Here is an 18,307-nt window from a genome sequence, read left to right as displayed (position 1 = left end):
GAGAAGTGAGTTTCTGTTGTTTAAACTGCCCAGCCTATGGTGTTCTCTTAGAGTAGTCTGACCAGGCTAAGACACTTTCCTAATGAGGGATGGTAAACAGATAGCAAAAAGGTGGTAAGTGTATGGAACAGTTGCTTGCTTCACAGATGACATCTTTTAAATAAGCAAAGTATGCAGGTGAAAGACCAGGATGTCACCTGCTCCTGATAGGAACTAGACCAGAGCAATTACCTAATTTACAATAGGTATCACTTAGGCTGATGCTCAGCTGCTTCCTGATGAGTGAAGAGTTGGCCAGGGTGATTGCATTTTCCTTTATTTTTATCACTTGTTTATAATATTCAATTGCTTTCTTCATTTGGAGTCTAGAAAAGAGAAATTTAATTAAAGTTTTGCATCAAAGGAGCATTGCAGTCATTCATTCATTCAACAAACATTGACTGAATCCAGCATTTGCCACTAGCGCTGGTGGCAAATATAGATAGACTAATCCTAGTCCTCAGCAAATTTCCTGATGTAGGAAGAGAGATTGGAGGATAGAACAGAGGACTGACCACTTAGGAAGGGCATTAAGTGAGAACTTAGGGTTTGGGACTTTAATATTGAATACTTTTCATTAAGAGACTGATGTGATCTAATTTGCATTTTAGAAAAGTCATCTGGACGGATCTGTGGAGGATAAACTGAAGCAGGCGAAGCCATAGGCAGGGAAAGCAGTCAGTCCCAAGGAAGAGCAATGACGGTCTAAGCTAATGCAATGGCCACAGAGGTGAAGGGAGACCTGCCGAGGGCTGGCTTCACGTTGAGTGTTGTGGTCCTGATGCTGGGGCACTGGGGCATCCACACGTGCACTTGGATGACACGGTCAGGAGCTGGAGCTCTGAGTCAGGCGGGCCTGGGAGTGGCACGGTTGGTAGACACAGACTTCCCGGTGCTGCTCCTGCCTCTACCACTTAAAAGTGGGGCAGGCATCTTTAGCTCTTAAACTTCAGTTGTCTCATATGCAAAAAGAGGACCATCGAGTTGTTGTGATGATTAAATGAGAAAATGCATGGAATGTATTGCATAGTGACTGGCAATAAATATCCTTAAGACAGATCATTAAGAGGATGCCATGGTGTCTGCAGGGGGTGGGACAGGAAAAGACGCCTTTTGTCAGGAGATGGGTTGGATGCGTTCAGTCTTCACAGTGTTGACTCGAAAATGCCCAAATACTGTGGAATACCCAAATGGAGACGTCCAACAGGCAGACGGATGTGCGTGTGGGCAGCTGATGACAGAGGTCGGAGAAGAGAGAGACGAGAAGCCATCGCCTCATAGAAGGGCGGCTGAAGCCCTGGCATGGGTGAGGTTGAGGCATTGGGGCTAAGACCAGCACAGAGTCCACAAACGGAACCCAGGAGAGCACTGCCATGGGACACGAGTCAGGGAGAGAAAGAGGAAACCCAAGAAAGAAATGGAGAAGGCACAATCAGAGAAGATATCTACGCAGGGGTCATCTCAGAAACCAGGAGGGAGCTATCAACACTCAGGTACTTCAGCAGGACAGGACTGACAAAATCGAAGTGCAAAGGGACACATTTAGGATGTCCCTGAGGACCTCCACAGGTGTAGACAAAATGAACTTGGTGAGGGTAGAAGCCAAGTGACAGCAAATGAGAAGTGAGGAAGTAAAGGGACTTGTCTGTGAAGAGGACACTGAGGAGACATAGCTGCTGATGAATGGATACAAACTTAGAGTGGATGACATTTACTTCACCGAGAGTTTGTTCATTCTTCTCTGTCCTGCTTTTTTCTTTTACTTTTAATTTTTAAACTTGAACCCATTTATCCATCCCTACCTATCCCGTTCTCAAGGCCCTCAGAACCCCTCGGATCCTTTGGGTGGTGCACGAAAGCTGTCTCGAGGGGCTCTCACCGCCAGGACATGTTTGACAGGTGAGCCCAGCCGCGCAGCAAAATATCTCCCAAACTTGACCAACATAGAGCATATGTGATCACCTGAGAACAACTTTCAACAAGGGAAAAGGCTTCTTCGTTGTTTCAGAAGGTGGATTGTTGGCAATGAGGCCCGGGAAGGAGGCATCCAAGCGCGGTCGGGGTGGCACGGAGGCCACCCTTGCGGAACGGCAGCACTGTTAGCTGCCTGTGACTCACACCCTGCTGGCTCTGGATTTGGGCTGGGGCAGCCCGGGAGGTGGGGATGACTCAGTCAGTGAGCTACGTGTTCAGATTTTTCTTTTATGAGACAAGGATTCTATTGTCAAGCCTTTTATTTCTCTAAAGAAAGTCTTGTTCTATGCTCACAGTGCTGGTCTTAAGAGAAACAAAAGAAGGCTTATGTGGTATCAAGCGTCTAAAAAAATTACCTGCCGAGGAGCAAAATAATGCTATGAGCTCAAGTTGTTGACTCTTTCAATATGTGCCAGGCATTCTGCTAATTTCTTTATATATAGGACCTCTAAGTCCTCACAATCAGCCTGCATGGAAGGTACTATTACCACCCTCCTTCTACTAATGAGGAAATGGATGAGATACCAACATGTTAAGCACCTACCCAGGCTCTCACTGTTACTAATTTGAACCCAGGCAATTGGACCCCAGAGCTCACCATCTCACTACTACTCTATAGCACCAGTAATTTTACCCTTTGGCACTCCTTTATTTGGACTCTTTTAAAGGTAAATACCCTTAGAAAGAGTATTAAATGTTAGAGATCACCAACAGCACATTCTTCCCGGGAGCAAAAGCTGGAAGAGGTCAGTTTTCTGGTGAGAGGAAAACTATCTCGAGAAAAGTGGAAAGCTCATGTGAAAAGCAAGCTAGAGAACAGGGGAGGGAGAGAAGCTGCCAAACAAACCTTCATGACCTCACAGTATAACTCTGACCAGCCCCGGCCATTTGGTCAGCTGAATTGGCAATGAAAGGGTATAAGCCAGGCCACGGGAAGGTGTGGTATATATGTCTCTCTGGACTCACATGGGGCCTTCTCCCGTACCAGCCTGTCAAGAGAAGTGGTCAGGCCTGGCAGAGGCTAACACGGGTTAGATCTGGAGGGTGACACCTGCAACCCCCTTTTAAACACAGATGCTGGCAAAGAGTTTCTCCTTGACCAAACTCCACTGAGGCTCTTCTGAGCTTTTTCTCAGCTGGCCCTCAACTTCAGTCCTCCATGTTGATCTCTGCACTGCCCAGTTTGAGTAAGAATCCTGCGAATTCAGTTTAGCCATCCTCGCTGTCTGATCCTCATCAGATATCTAGTCGTGGTCCTCATCGTCCATCCCAGCTGACATCTGAGCAGCCCCACCTGCCTTCAGCAAGAGCCCTGTTAGTCCCTTTAGCCAGGATCCCCATTTACCCTTGATGTTTCCTCAGTAATTTTCTACTCACTCACATCCTCACCCTACTTTCCCTTGTATTCAGAGTTGAGTCCAATTTCTATCCCCCTCTGCAAAACCCCGTTAAACAGTAAGCCCTACATATACCTATCATGAAGGGTTTGAGTAACGGTGGCCTTACCTTTCCGTAACAAATATCGTGGATAATTTTGTCTCTAACAGCCTATGTAGGGAGCTGAAGAAAGCCCCATGTGGGGTAAGAGAGCAAGACGACCTCCCAGGCCAGGAGCGGCAGCAGGGAAGCATGGCCTGAGATATTGCAGGCTCCGGCCTGGGTCTTGCAGGAGACAGGCCAGCAGCTGTGGGTACCATGGACAATGGGCTGAGGCCTACACAGAGGCCCAGAGTCAGTGCATCGTCCTGGGAATGGCGCTGGGAACCACTCACTGAGACATCAGGCTCCCTCGTACTTTTCCTGCTGCCGAAACCTCTGCACAGTCTGTGGGCTAAGACCTCCTTGCCAACACATATGGTCAGTGTCCTGACAAATTGATCAGGACAGAACTCTCAGGCACAGTGAGTTCCTCTGAGATTGGAGCAAAAGAAGTGAGACACTCTTGATGGGTGGCCCCAGACCTCGCTGACATTGGTGGGGTTTTTTTTTGGGGGGGGGGGTGCAGGGGGAGAGACACTTACTCTGAACATTTCATAAAAACTTACCTTTCACTATCCCCTAGTGGAAAAAATAGTAAATCTGCTAAAAATTCCGTAATTTCTCCAACTAGAATGTTTTTCTGCCCAAACAAACTTCTCCTGATATTTAAACATTCTTGAAACTTTGTTTTTGCAAGAGAACTGTTTCCAGCAGCAAATCTGAAAACAAAACACATGTGTGTTATTTCCCAGGCATGGCAAACATTGGCCACATTCAGTGTGCTCCCAAAACTAATTCTCACAGACATTCTGGATTTGGTATAGGAAGACACAAAACAGAAGAGCAGTTTGTAATAGTAGAGATTCAAGACCTTCGAAGTGGTTTATAAGAAAACGTTTGTACATCTTTGTAAGAAACTAGAACACTGTTCTCAGCCTCAGCACTATTGACATTTTGGGCTGGATGATTTGTTGTGGGGGGCTGTTCTGTGCAGTGTAGAATGTTTAGCTACATCCTTGGCCTCTACTCACTAGATGCCAACAGCCGTGACAGCCAACAATGTCTCCAGACACTGGCAAAGGTCCTATGGGGGGCAAGATTGCCCCTGGCTGAGAACCACCGAACCAGAGGATGGAAAGACTTAAGTTCAGCATTTCTTAACCCAACCAGTGAGGTCAGAAATGGATTCACACGTGTGGGTTAAGTATATTAATCATAACAATAGAAGTTAGTAGAGAAAACAAAAATTTTTCAAGAAAAAAATGCATGTTTACATCAGAACACCTTCAGTGAATTTCATGGTAGCCTGGTCACGGGGGTGGCTGTCCAGTAAGCTGGAAATTTCAGTTACACGCTCCAAAATGTGCTTTTCTTTTAAGTACTCCTCAGGGGCTGACTTTGCCAGGTTGTTCAGGACTCTGCCTGCAGGGAAGAAATTTTGGCAAGGAAGATTATAATTAATGTTTCCTTTTTCACAAAAGAGGTAAAAAAACAATAAGCAAAACATTTAATAGCATTTCTTCATCACTGCCAATAGGTTTTTTTTCCTTAATAAATCAATGACTGGCCCACCCAGCACGGGGCTTGGTTTTCATATAACATATTTGTGTGTACACAGCATTTATGGGGCCAAAGCCTAAGACAATAGACTGAAACCAAAGTCTGAGTCTGTCTTGCAAACGAACAGGTCAGAAACAGAGCGACAGACTAGTGACACGGGTTGTCATCGTGGTAATGAGCCCTGCAGAGGGCGGCCAGTGCGATAAGAGACAATAAAATGATACAGTATCAGGACAGGAGGTAGGCGACTCAGCCCCACCAACCAGTCTCTGCCTAGGCACACCCTGCCTTGAAAAGCACCCTCTGCAAAGGCCCAACATTCTGCTCCTTTACTGAGTTACATATTCTGACAATAATACAGACTTCCAAAAAGTAGAAAGTGCTTTCTTCTTTTTTTATTATTATTATTTTTAAACATGTTTTTAATTTATTTTTCTTTCTTTTTTAATCCTCACCTGAGGATATGTTTAGGGATAGGAAGGGAGAAGGAGAGAGAAACGTCAATGTGAGAGAGAGATATCTATCGGTTGCCTCCTGTGTGTGCCCTGACTGGGAATTAAACCCACAACCTTTTGGTATATGAGATGACACTCCAGCCAACTGAGCCACCTAGCAAGGGCAGAAAGTGTTTTCTAAGCCAAGGTTTGTTAGGAAGAGAAAACACATGATAAGATTCCCAGAAGGTGTAGTCGCAGGATTACTAGTAGTGAAGAAAAGCAGATTTAACTCCCTGTGCGATGAATTTGGTCTTAATTACAAAGCACCTACCATTAAATTATCAAGAAGCCTTTTTCCCATCATCAGTAAGACCTTGTTCATCGCCCAACGCCCACGCATCCCTCCTCTGCAATCCCTCCGGGGCCTCCCACTTTGTACTTAGGCATCAGGGAGGGACACCCACATACCTGTCTCCCTATGTCCACTCTTACCCACCATGGAATCCATTCTCCACACAGCAGCAAAAGTGGTCTCATAACACAAATCGGATGACGTCGCCCACCCTGACTCCTGACAATGGCCACCCTCATGCAGAGGGTAAACTCCAAATGCTGAGACCAGCGGCCGGCAGCAGGGAGCATGTTGTGCCAGTTCTGAAGCCAGGCCTAGCTTCTGCTCTCCCTCCGGGGGTCCTGCCAGCCACCACGTGAACAGGCCGGGCTACCCTCCTGGAGAACGAGGACCACGTGGCCCAGCCACCCCCGTCACCTCAGCCCACCCTGGACTGGTGGACTCCCCCAGCCCTCCGCAGGCCGGTGAACAATAATTAATAGCTGTTGTTTCAAGCTGCTGAGTTGTGAGCGGTTTTGATACAGCCATTTAAATCGAACATAAGTCTAGAGTCCTTTAGTTTAGTCTGACTGTCCATCAGAGGGTCAAAAATGTTTAATAGATCATTCACTGGACATTCTTTTTGTCTATTAGTGGAAACACAGTGGCTTCTGGCATTGAATACTGGGGAACAAAATAATGGCTTAACTCTGTGAAGGCACCGTTCCATGTGCTTTATAGTCTCCCGCGAACACTTGCAGTCTCATCACAACATGCAATGTAGCTGCTATTTTTATCCCTCCTTTACACACAGGAAAACTGTAACCAAAACTGTGACCCAGAACAGTTAAGTCATGATTCTAAAGGCACAGAGCTAGTAAGTGGAAAGGTCGGATTTGAACCTAGAAAGGATGGCCTAGAGGCAAACTCTGAATTTCCCGCTTACAGCTCAAAGCCTTCTTTCCTGAAGCTCATCACAACAGTGCTTGACATTCTAAAAGGGTGGCCTGTCACATGAGGAGTGCTTTATGGTCAACCTTCACACATCCACCTTCCTGACAAAATAATCCAATGAACTAAACCATACATTCGTGCCCCCTCCCTCGTGGGTGAAACTCGCCCCGGAGTCTGACTCTGAAACGCGAGAGGCTATGCCTTCTGCACGGGTCCAACAAACCTTTTTGCTTCACTAAGTCCTGGTTGTCCTTTAAGTCACTGGGCGAAAATTCCATCAGTTTCAACCACGCTTTGTGGAAATACTGGAACCCTTTCTGAGTCATCCCTATTTCAAGATAGAGCTCTCCAACAGCGGTCTGCACTTTGAGAAGCATTTCTTTCATGCACTGACTCTGCAGAAAATGAAAAGGACACCGTTCCTGAGGGGACACAGCATTAGACTGGCCGCCGCACACCCGCCCAAGAAAAGCTCATTTCCTAATAAACTTGCGAAAGACTGCACGCTTTATATCCTTTCTCAGGGAAGTCTAAACATTTATAAAGTGCTGATGATGATAGGGAAGCATTTATTGGGAGACACCACAAACTAAAAATAAATTTTGGAAAATGTTTTCAAGGGTTGTTAGTGGTAATACAATTTTTGAAGATAGGAATAACGTGACAATGTCTTGCAGATGTTCGAGGTCCCAGCAGTTTACATGTTTAAAATGTATCATCATCCTCTCTACATCCTGCTTCCCCCTCTGGCTTTCCCTACTTCTGTCGACCAGATACAAAACCTCAGGGTTTGCTTGATTCATCCCATGGCCCTTGTCATAGCAAATCAGTCTGAATGGGGCAGGAGCCCCTGCCACAGGGAGGCTGACATCTCCCAACCCATCAACAGGCCACCGTGGTCCTTCCAACCCCGAGTCTCACTGCCCACATCACCAGAAATACTGATCAGCAAGTCAAATGCAGCTGCATATAGTCAGCATCCTCTTTATGAAGACACCACTTACATTCTCCCCTACTCCAGACCATCTCCTTCCTGAGCGCAGAGACCCCTCAGTCCAAGCCTGGAGCCCTGGTCTCCGTGGGTTTGCAGTAAAGATGTGTGGACATTCACAGTGATTGCAAAGTGCAGATTCCGCTTCCTTCTCAGGTTGCGGTCTGAGTGGCCACCACCAACTATGGAGCACTGACCGAACTAGGCTCCTGCCATGCAAGGCCTCAGCGGCTATTTACAGAAACCCTAGGAAAGCGGAGTGCCTACTCCTCCACCACAGTTTGGGGAAACTGAGGCTCAGTGACGCTAAATAAACCACCCAAGCTCACACGGCCAACTCCAAAGCTCTGCTCTGTACATTTTCTCAACAAGTGAACCTCTGACACACACACCGAGGCCCCTTCACAAATGTAGCCTCCGTGTTCCTGCTGCCTGGGCCACCTGCTGTGAAGTAGCAGAGGGGGAGGGTAATGAGACCTGCTTTTTTAGCAAACATACCATTTAAGTCAGAGTTTCTCAGCACTGACGCTTGGGGCAGGATACCTCTGGGCTGTGAGGGCTGAACCGTGCTGTAGGATGTTTAGCAGCGTCCCTCACTTCTACCCTCTAGATGCCAGTAGCAACCCCCACCGAGCTGTGACAACCCCACAGGTCACGAGCTTTGCCAAATATTCCTGGGGGACAAAATTGCCTCCCAGTTGAAAACCACGGCACTTAAATTTTAAAATATCCTAAGCTGAAAGAAGTTTAAAAGGGGTATACAGAATGTATACGTCACAAATAACAAGATCTATACCTTCAAGCACATATTTCTTTTTTTAAGACTTTACTTATTTATTTTTTTTAGAGAGAGGGAAAGGGAGGGAGAGAGGGAAAGATCAGTTGGTTGCCTCTCACACGCCCCCAACTGAAGACCTGGCCCCCAACCCAGGCCTGTGCCCTGACTGGGAATCAAACCAGTGACCTTGCAGTTCACAGGTCGGTGCTCAGTCCACTGAGCCACACCAGCCAGGACCTCAAGCACATATTTCAAAGAAGCTGTTATTGACCAAATTAGTTTTAGAATTTCTCTTCTGGACGTGCCTGTGGAGCCTAAAGAAAATTCTTGTAATAGTCTCCATGGTGGTTAGTCTCAAAGACCTGTTTCGAAACTATTTTGAGAATAAAATCGTAAGGTTGATGCCTCCAGAAGGAAGGCTCTGGAGTGGGAAATTCTCTTTGCATGTCTCAGCTTCAGCATGCCTCCCGGAAGCCAGCCTTAGCCCTTCACGGCCAACGTATTCCACACGTCGGGCTTCATCACTGAGGCCGATGGCAGCAGGGACTTCCAGCAAGCCTGGAGCTGCACGGGGCAGACACTGTGCCTGCCGGGCCCGTGGCTCTCTCCCTACCCCCTGGCACAGCGCTGGGGCTAGGCAAGGCCCTCCATGAATGTCAGCTGAGTGAATGACCCCACAATCAGGCACTTACTGATTACCTAACAAAATAGCTGGTGCTTTCCAGACAGACACATGTCAGTGATGAGAATCTGGATCTCGTGGAAAAATCACCTGGGATAGGGAGAAATCCCACAATCATGATAAGACACCAGAGAGTCATTGGACTCTACTCTCTGAAAGATGAAAGAGGGGTCAAAATAACTTACATCAAACTCTCATCATTTATAACCTAGGCCTCAATTACTTTATAACCCATAGACAGTAATAACAAAATAGCTACCAGTTCGTAAGATCACACTATGTGCCACACATTGTGCAAGGTGCTTTGTGCACTCTCTCAGTTAAACCTGGTAACAGCCCCAAGAGACAGACAATGGAATCCTCAACAACGAGAACTCACTGAGTCAGAGGTCAGCATTCCCGCCAAGGTCACACAGCAGTAAGCGCCACAGAGCTGTGCATCTGGCCCAGTCTGGGAACAGCCCCATGCTCTGTTCACTACTCCACACTTCCTTCTAAGAACACAAAGGATTTGCAGATTCAAATGGACTCATTGATACATTCACCACATTTCTTAAGCACCCAAAGGTGGTAATGCACCGTGGAGAATACCAAAATTGCAGGTAAGAATGGTCTCTGCCATAAAGGCACTTGCGAAGTTGAATCTTACAAATCTTTTTAGGTAGAATTCCTTCTATAGAGCTGTGTGTTGGTGGGGTTGGAGGCCGTCTTTAGAAAACCTAAAGGTGTTTGCTTTAAAATGAGGACAGCTTTGTCTTGGATTACACTATCTTTGGTCCACAAATAATGTTGGAATCAATGAATATTTGTAATTTTCTTTTTTCAATATATATTTTATTGATTATGCTATTACAGTTGTCCCATTTTTCCCCCTTTTATTCCCTTTCCACCCTATACCGCCCCATCCCCGAGCACTCCCCCCACCCTTAGTTCATGTCCATGGGTTGTACATATCAGTTCTTTAGATTCTCCATTTCCTATACTATTCTTAACCTCCCCCTGCTTATTTTGTACCTACTATTTATGCTGCTTATTCCCTGTACCTTTTCCCCCATTCTTCCTCCTCCCCTCTGTTTTACTGTTCATAGTTTTTGATCTTCTTTTTCTTTGATAAGTCCCTTTAACATTTCATATAAAAAGGGCTTAGTGATGATGAACTCCTTTAACTTTACCTTATCTGGGAAGCACTTTATCTGTCCTTCCATTCTAAATGACAGCTTTGATGGATAAAGTGATCTTGGATGTAGGTCCCTGCTTCTCATGACTTTGAAAACTTCTGGCCAGCCCCTTCTTGCCTGCAAGGTTTCTTTTGAGAAATCAGCTGACAGTCTTATGGGAATTCCTTTGTATGTAGCTGTCTCCTTTCCTCTTGCTGCTTTTAAGATTTTCTCCTTATCTTTAATCTTGGGTAATGTAATTATGATGTGCCTTGGCATGTGCTTCCTTGGATCCAACTTCTTTGGGACTCTCTGAGCTTCCTGGATCTCCTGGAAGTCTATTTCCTTCGCCAGATTGAGGAAGTTCTCCTCTATTATTTTATCAAATAAGTTTTCAATTTCTTGCTCTTCCTCTTCTCCTTCTGGCACCCCTATGATTCAGATATTGGGATGTTTAAAGTTGTCCCAGAGGTTCCTAAGCATCTCCTCATATTTTTGAATTCTTGTTTCTTCATTCTGTTCTGGTTGAATGTTTATCTTTCCTTCTGCTCCAAATCATTGATTTGATTCCCGGTTTCCTTCCCTTTACTGTTGGTTCCCTGTATATTTTTCTTTATTTCACTTTGCATATTCCTTTACTTTTTCCTCCATTTTGCAACCATACTCAATCAATTCAGTGAGCATCCAGATTACCAGTGTTTTGAACTGTGCGTCTGATAGGTTGGCTATCTGTTCATTGCTTAGTTCTATTTTTGGAGCTTTGATCTGTTCTTTCATTTGACCCATATTTCTTTGTCTCAGAGCACCTGTTATGTGGGAGGAGCAAAGCCTTAGGTATCCACCAGGGCAGGGCATCCCAGGTCACTGAGTTGTGAGGCTGTCTGTGGGGGAGGGGCCCGAGAGGGAACAATGCCTCTTGCTTGTCTCTCAGCAGCTTTCAGTCACTTCCCCCACTACCCACAAGCAAATTGGGCCCTTCTGGTGCTGATTCCCAGGTGGGTGTGTTTGTGTACATTCTAGGACCCCCTGGGTATCTCCAACAGACTCTTGTAAGGCCAGAAGTTTCTCCTGCTGCCGCAACCCCCACAGGTTTTTACCTTCAGAGGTTTTGAGGTTTCCCTTTCCCACCCTAGAACCCTAGATTGAGCAATCTGTCTCACTCCCCAGCTGTTCCTGTGGTTTATCTGCATGCAAATGTGGGACTGCCCAGTCTGCCAGCCGCTACCTTGCTGCGTCCTCTCCGCCCGGCTGCCCATGTCTGCCCCTCCTACCAGTCTGGATGAATGTTTCTCCTTTAACTCCTTGGTGGTTAGACTTCCACAAAGATCAATTTTCTGGCAGTTCTGGGTATTTTTTGTTTTCAAATTTGTTGTTGTCCTACTTTTGGTTGTGCGAGGAGGCAAAGTGTATCTACCTACAGCTCCGCCTTGGCCGGAAGTCTGTAATTTTCTTAAAGGGTAGTTAAATGTCATCCTAAGCATGGCTAATAGCTATATGAGTGAAACTTTCATTGCGTTCAACAAAGCCAAAAGTTCATATCTCAGAAAAAGTAAATCAGTATAGACAAGAAAATCAATCAATGCTCCCCAGCATCTTTATGAAAAGTATGGCCAAATTTGTAACCAATCTTTTATTAGTTCACTTCAACCCATTACTTAGTTTCCCCTTTTGCTTTATGAACACTTTTTGCCCTCCCCCCATGATGCTTATTACTACTCATTCATTCTATATTGACTCCCATCTATTTACTGCTTCTTGTCATTAGTACACAGTTTGGGGCATGAATTAAAATCATTGTTTCCTCATTAATGAACATAATTAATTGCCCTCTCCACTTGTGGACTACATTGAAAAGAACACAGGTAAATGATATCTAAAAATATCTAACAAAATAACAAAAGGAATAATGCTTGAAGGATTTAGCAAAATAAGCCAGTCGGTGGAAGAAAAATACCATATGATCTCACTTATAAGAGGAATCTAGTGAACAAAATAAACTAAGGAGCAAAATAGAACTGGAGGCATGGAAACAGGGAACATACTGATAGCTGTAAAAGGGGAGGAGGAGATGGGAACTCATTGAAAGAAAGGGAAGGGATTAGTCAAAGAACATATAAGAATGACCGATGGACACGGACAACAGTGTGGGGTTTGACTGCGGGAGCAGGGCAAAGTGGGGGGGAATTCCGATAACTGTAATAGCATAAACAATAAAATCTTTAAATCTTTTTTAAAAATCTACCAAAGGGATTCCCTTTCAAAAAATAAAATAAAATAAAATTATTTCCCACATCACCTGCACTAACATGTTCTCAACATTCAAGAACAACTCTTCTGCGTCTTTGGTCTTGCCCATCAGCTTCAAAAATCTTGCAATAAAGAACATTACTCGGCACTTGTCCGTTGCAGTGACCTCCAGAGGCCTGCATTCCAGCACTGGAATGGAAAGAAAAGCAAATAATCCTAACTCACATCTGGAGAAGAACAAAGAATCCCCATCACTGAATCTTGATACAGGAGTTGAATATATTATCCATATTTTAGTGTTTCTCTCTTAAGGGATCAGCACTTTGCTTTTATTAAGGTTTACATATATTACCAACTATTTTAAACAATGACATGAAAAATAACTCTAATGGTTTTAAATCAATTTGGTACGTAAATTTTGAAAACCAGAGGACCAAAGGAGAGTATTTTTATAGCCCAATCTGCAAATAACCATAATTTTTGTTTGGGGGTGCTTGTCGGGCAAGAAGAAAAAAGTGTCTCAATTTCTTACACAATTCTGCCCTCTACTGCAGCTATCTTGAATTATTGGCTTTAACAAGAAGAACAGAATATTAAAAGAACAAAATAAGGAGCATACTTTTTGTGTGCATGTATATGTGTAGTTATATCTTACTATACACAAAGGAAAACATACAGAAGTTTTGAACTTGAAGACCCAATTAAATACATGGTACTTCAAAGCCATCATTTTCAGAATTTCTCTTTCCAAATGTTCCAGTAGCTAAACTTCTACATTTTCCCATCAGTTACACTTCAAATTATTGCACCTAGTTTGTTTAATACAAATATGTTCCTTGTTCCTCTGCACATGCTGTAGGTCACCCAAACCTGAGTACCCTCTTGCTTTCTCTCTTCCAACTTTTGGATCACCACCCAGGCATGAAGTAATTATTTATTGAGCATCTCTGTGTGAGACAGCATTCTCGGTTCATCGGCATAGCGGATGAGGTTGCAGCCCTCAGCCCGCAGGGAGGCTGGGAGGCTTTGAACCATAGCTATGGAGCCTCAAGTTGGAAAACAAAAACAAAATCAGGGTCAAGGGAAAGAGAGCACTGAGGGTCCAAGACATTGGTCCCGAGCAGCTGTCCGAGCAAAGGGGCCTAAGGTGGGTATGAGAACTGAGGGGTTAAGTCAAGTGACAGGGAACCAGGAACTATAAGCAGCTGCTCAGAGCAGGCAGACAAGGATGGTCTGGACAAACAACCAAGGAATGGACTCCTGCCCAGGGCCGGGCTTTTGAACATTCCAGAAGGATTATTGGGTCCAGATTCCTGGTGAGGGCTCAGGTAGGACTAGACAATGTCTACCACTATGTTTAATACTCAATTCAACATTCTATGTGCTCCAAGAAGTATTCATTCATGAACCCTGCTTCTCATTGACCACATCCTCACCTTCACTCACTTAGCACCAGCATATAGTTAGAACAAACAAGAAAGTAATTTTTCTCATTATAAAACTAATATGTATACATTATAGAAAAATGAAAAATATAGAAAAGTACAAAGAAAAATTTAAATCCATCATAACTGCATCATTCAAAGATAATCTCTGTTAACCTACTGCTGTATGTATTCCTGATCTTTTGTGTATACCCACACTCATTTTTTAAAATTAAATTTGGAGTGTGGTGATTGCGGTGGGGAAAGGGGTATAAAGAGACTAAATGGTAATGGGAAAAAAATACAATAAAAAAATTAATTAGAAAAACACTTCTACTGTCAAAAATTAATTAACTAATTAATTAATTAAAGTTGGGATCATCCTATACATAATGTTTAATGCCTGCTTTTTTACTTCTATATTCAACAACATTGATATGTCAGTACTGTATTAGATGGTGAATATATGTATATATATTGAACATAATACTCATCATTCCTGCCCTTGTGTAGCTTATAAGCTATTGAAAAACATATTGTAAATATTTTTCCATATCCTTAAAAATTCTTTGAGAATACACATATTTATGACTGGATTGTATTCCACTTTACAGACTACCATTAGTCAACTTTTCAGTATTATAAAGTGCCATCCAGTGAGAATTACTGGCAGAAATCTTTTTAAACCTCCCTATTTTCTTAGAGCAACTGTTAGAAATTCAATAACCCACAGGATACTAATCTTTTGAAGGCTTTGAAAATACATTGCCAAATCGCTCCCCAGAATGATTGTGCCAATATAAACTCTCCCCGTAGCATGGAAAAGTACCTATTTCCTCACACCCTTACCAATATTATTATTGTTTTTAAAATTCATTATACAAAAAAATCATGGTCAATTTGGTACCTGAAAAATACCACCCTATTTTAATTTGCATTTGAAACAGAATGCTGTCTTTATTAACAATGTATGTTCTTCATCAACTCTAAATGCCAGCAAGAGCAAATGCATCCCTGTTTCACAAATGTTAAGTTTTGCCTCTTAGAAAGCCTGCTTCTTAGAATGAGTGAAATCGAGTATTCATTCTTTGGTGAATCCATTCTTCCAACAACCCCTGACTGAGCACCTTGAGTACCTGCTATGGGCCAGGCACTGTCCTGGCCGCAGTAGATAAAGGATGAGCCCGGGCAGACCTGGCCCTGCCAGCTGGGCTGTCAGGAGGGTGGGGCAGACTGACCCTCACATAATCATGTGGATGTACATCAGTACAAACTATGAAAAGAACCGTGAAAGAGACAGTGATAGCAACTGGGGAAGGTTTTCCGTGTATTAGAAATTTATCTGAGAGTTAAAAAAAGAATAGAAGGCTGTGAGGCAAAATGAGGAAGGGAGGTGTGGGAGATTCTGGACAGAGAAAAGAACGCATGCAAAGGCTGTAGGGCAGGAAAGAAGCATGGCCCTGAGAGACCTGAAGGATGGAGACTGAAGCGCAGAGAGACAGGCGTTTGGGTCAAGGTCAGGATGGAGACGCAGGAAGGAGCCGTTCAGCAGCCACACCATGCCTGGTGCTGCTCCAGGCACGGGGGATACAGCGGTGACCCTGAAAGGCAGAGTCCTGCTCTCAGGGAGCTTCCATTCCAGTGACAGGGGGATGGGGGAGGGGGGAGGGGGAGAGGAGCAGAAATAAAGAAAACAAGACAAAGCCAAGTAACAGCAAAAGCTATGCAAGGAGTTAAAATATGTTAACATGATCTAGAATGACAAGGCATAAAATTAGATTGAGAGGCTACTCTGAGAAAGTGACACATCAGCTGAGATCTAAATATGTAACCAGAAAGAACTGGTATAATAAATGAGTAGGAGGAGCCTTTTCTGGCAGAGGGAATAGCTGGTGCCAAGGCCCAAAGGCAGAAAGTACTTGAAGGACAGAAAGAAGGCCAGGGTAGCTGGCGTCCAGAGGTCAAGGGGGAGAATCCAACAAACGCTGCTGCCCAGACATGCAGGGGCCATGCAAGGCCTCGTAGGCCAAGCTGAGGAATTTAAACTTTGGAATAAGCACAATAGCAAGCCATTGGAGTGGTCTCAGTTCGGGAAGTGACGAATCCGGTTTACATTCTTAAGAACTCATCTTGGCTACTTAGCAGACAATAGACTTTACAGGAACAAAAATAAAAGTAGCAAGACCAATTTGGAGACTGTTACAACAGGCCAGGAGAGAGGGGAGGGCGGCTTGGGCTCACCGCTGAGGTCATGCTGTCCCCTCTCGTTATCACACCAGGAATCCTAGCTAGTGCAGTAAGACAGGAAAAGGAAATAAAGATATACTGGGAAAGAAAAAATACAATGGTCTTTGTTCACGAATGATATGATTGTCTATGCAGAAAATTTTTTAAAAATCAACAAAATGCTTCTGGAACTAATAAGCAATTATAACAAGATTAAAGGACACAAGGTTAATATACAAAAGCCAATTGCTCTGTGTACCATCATTGAACAATTAGAAATTTAAAACACAATATCATTTATCATAGCATCCCAAAAATAAAATACTTAGGTATAAATCTAATAAATATGTACATGGTCTGTATGCAAAATCTATAAATCTCTGAGAAAGATATCAAAGAAATTTTTTTAAATAGAGAGATATTCCATGTTAATGGATTAGAAGACTCCACATTGTTAAGATGCTTGACATACAGATTCAATACAATCTCAGTAAAAATCTTCTATAGATGTCCAGCTGATCTTTGATGAAGTAGGAAAGACAATTCAATGGAGATAGTCTAACTGATATATGGTCCTGCAACAATTAGACATCCATGTGCAAAAAAAAGAATCTAGACACAGACATTATACCTTTCACAAAACTACTCAGAATGGATCCTAGATCCAAATATAAAATGAAATACTGTAAAACTTTTAGAAGAAACACAGAAGAAAAGCTGTGATCTTGAGTTATTAAATACATCAAAAGCATAAGCCATGAAAGAAAATACTATGTTAGACTTTATAAAAATTAAAAACTTTTGCTCTATGAAAGGCACAGTTAAGAGAATGTAAAAAAAGCAAGCTACAGAACAGGAGAAAATATTTGTAAAATATGTGTCTGAAAAAGGACTTCTATCCAAAATATACAAAGAACTCTTAAACCTTAACAATAATAAAGATGCTCAGCAAAATAAGTCAGTCATAGAAAGACAAATACCATATGATCTCACTCATATGTGGAGTCTAATGAACAAAATAAAACCAGAGGCATGGACACATGGAACAGACTGACATCTCAGAGGGACGGAAGGTGGGGGAGACAGGAAGAGATTAGCCAAAGAACATATATACATACATGAGTAGCCCATGGACACAAACAACAATGTGGTGATGGTCAGGGTGGAGGTTGGGTGGAGGGGGGCAAAGGGGAAGAAAATGGGAGACATCTGTAATAGTGTCAACAATAAAAAATATATAAATAAAAATAAAAATATAGATTATTTTATACTTTAAAAATAACAAAGATGTTTAATGTTATTTGTCATTACAGAATTACAAATTAAAACAACTATCACATACCATTACACATCTATTGGAATGGCTGAACTTTAAAAAACTGACAACACCAAATGCTAATAAGAATGCAATACAACATTAACTCTTATTCATTACTGATAGGAATGTAAAATTATAAAGCCACTTTATAAGACAGTTTGGCAGCTTCTTATAAAGCTAAACATAGTCTTACCGTATGATCCAGCAATCATGCTCCTAGGTATTTACACAACTGATTTAAAAACTTATATACATACACAAATTTACATGCAAGTATTTAGGAAAGCATTATTCATAATCACCAAACGCTGGAAGCAACCAAAAGTCTTTCAATAGGTGAATAGATAAACTGCAGTACATTCACACAACAGATTCTTATTCAGCAATAAAAAGAAATGAGGTGTCAGGCCATGAAAAGACACAGAAGAACCTTAAATGCATGTTGGTAATGTGCACAACTGTATACAGCAGTCCTGACTGCTTAGAGAAGGGAGTGGTGATAAAGGTGAACAAATGTGAGAAACACTTAGGAAGTAAAAAATGTCAGGGCTCAGTGATAAAATGGATTTGGGGGAGGGGAATAAAGACGAGAAAAGTGTCAAGGATTACTCCAAGGTGGTAAATTGAGAGACAGTCCCTGGAAGAGAACCTGAGTTTGAAGGGATGCTTGTGAGTTCAGTTTTACACGTGTTGCGGTTGGGGAGCTTTGG

At 43.2% G+C, this 18,307-nt stretch overlaps 1 protein-coding gene across 1 annotated transcript in view; it reads right to left on the bottom strand.

Moving 5' to 3' along the window:
- The window catches only part of LOC129071266 (putative tetratricopeptide repeat protein 41), a 60,164-nt gene that overhangs the window by 5,078 nt on the left and 36,779 nt on the right, over nucleotides 1-18,307 (bottom strand). Inside the window, 5 exon segments of the mRNA XM_054574441.1 lie at nucleotides 232-365; nucleotides 4,059-4,211; nucleotides 4,767-4,914; nucleotides 6,998-7,169; nucleotides 12,679-12,818. Of these exon segments, the coding sequence (XP_054430416.1) occupies nucleotides 232-365; nucleotides 4,059-4,211; nucleotides 4,767-4,914; nucleotides 6,998-7,169; nucleotides 12,679-12,818 (747 nt within the window).

This window comes from Pteronotus mesoamericanus, unplaced genomic scaffold (assembly GCF_021234165.1).
Source record: "Pteronotus mesoamericanus isolate MK-2021 breed Mesoamerican mustached bat unplaced genomic scaffold, CSHL_Meso_final contig_263, whole genome shotgun sequence".
Lineage (NCBI taxonomy): Eukaryota > Metazoa > Chordata > Mammalia > Chiroptera > Mormoopidae > Pteronotus > Pteronotus mesoamericanus.
Note: the sequence above shows the minus strand (reverse complement) of the source record. Positions and strands in the feature narration are given on the sequence as shown.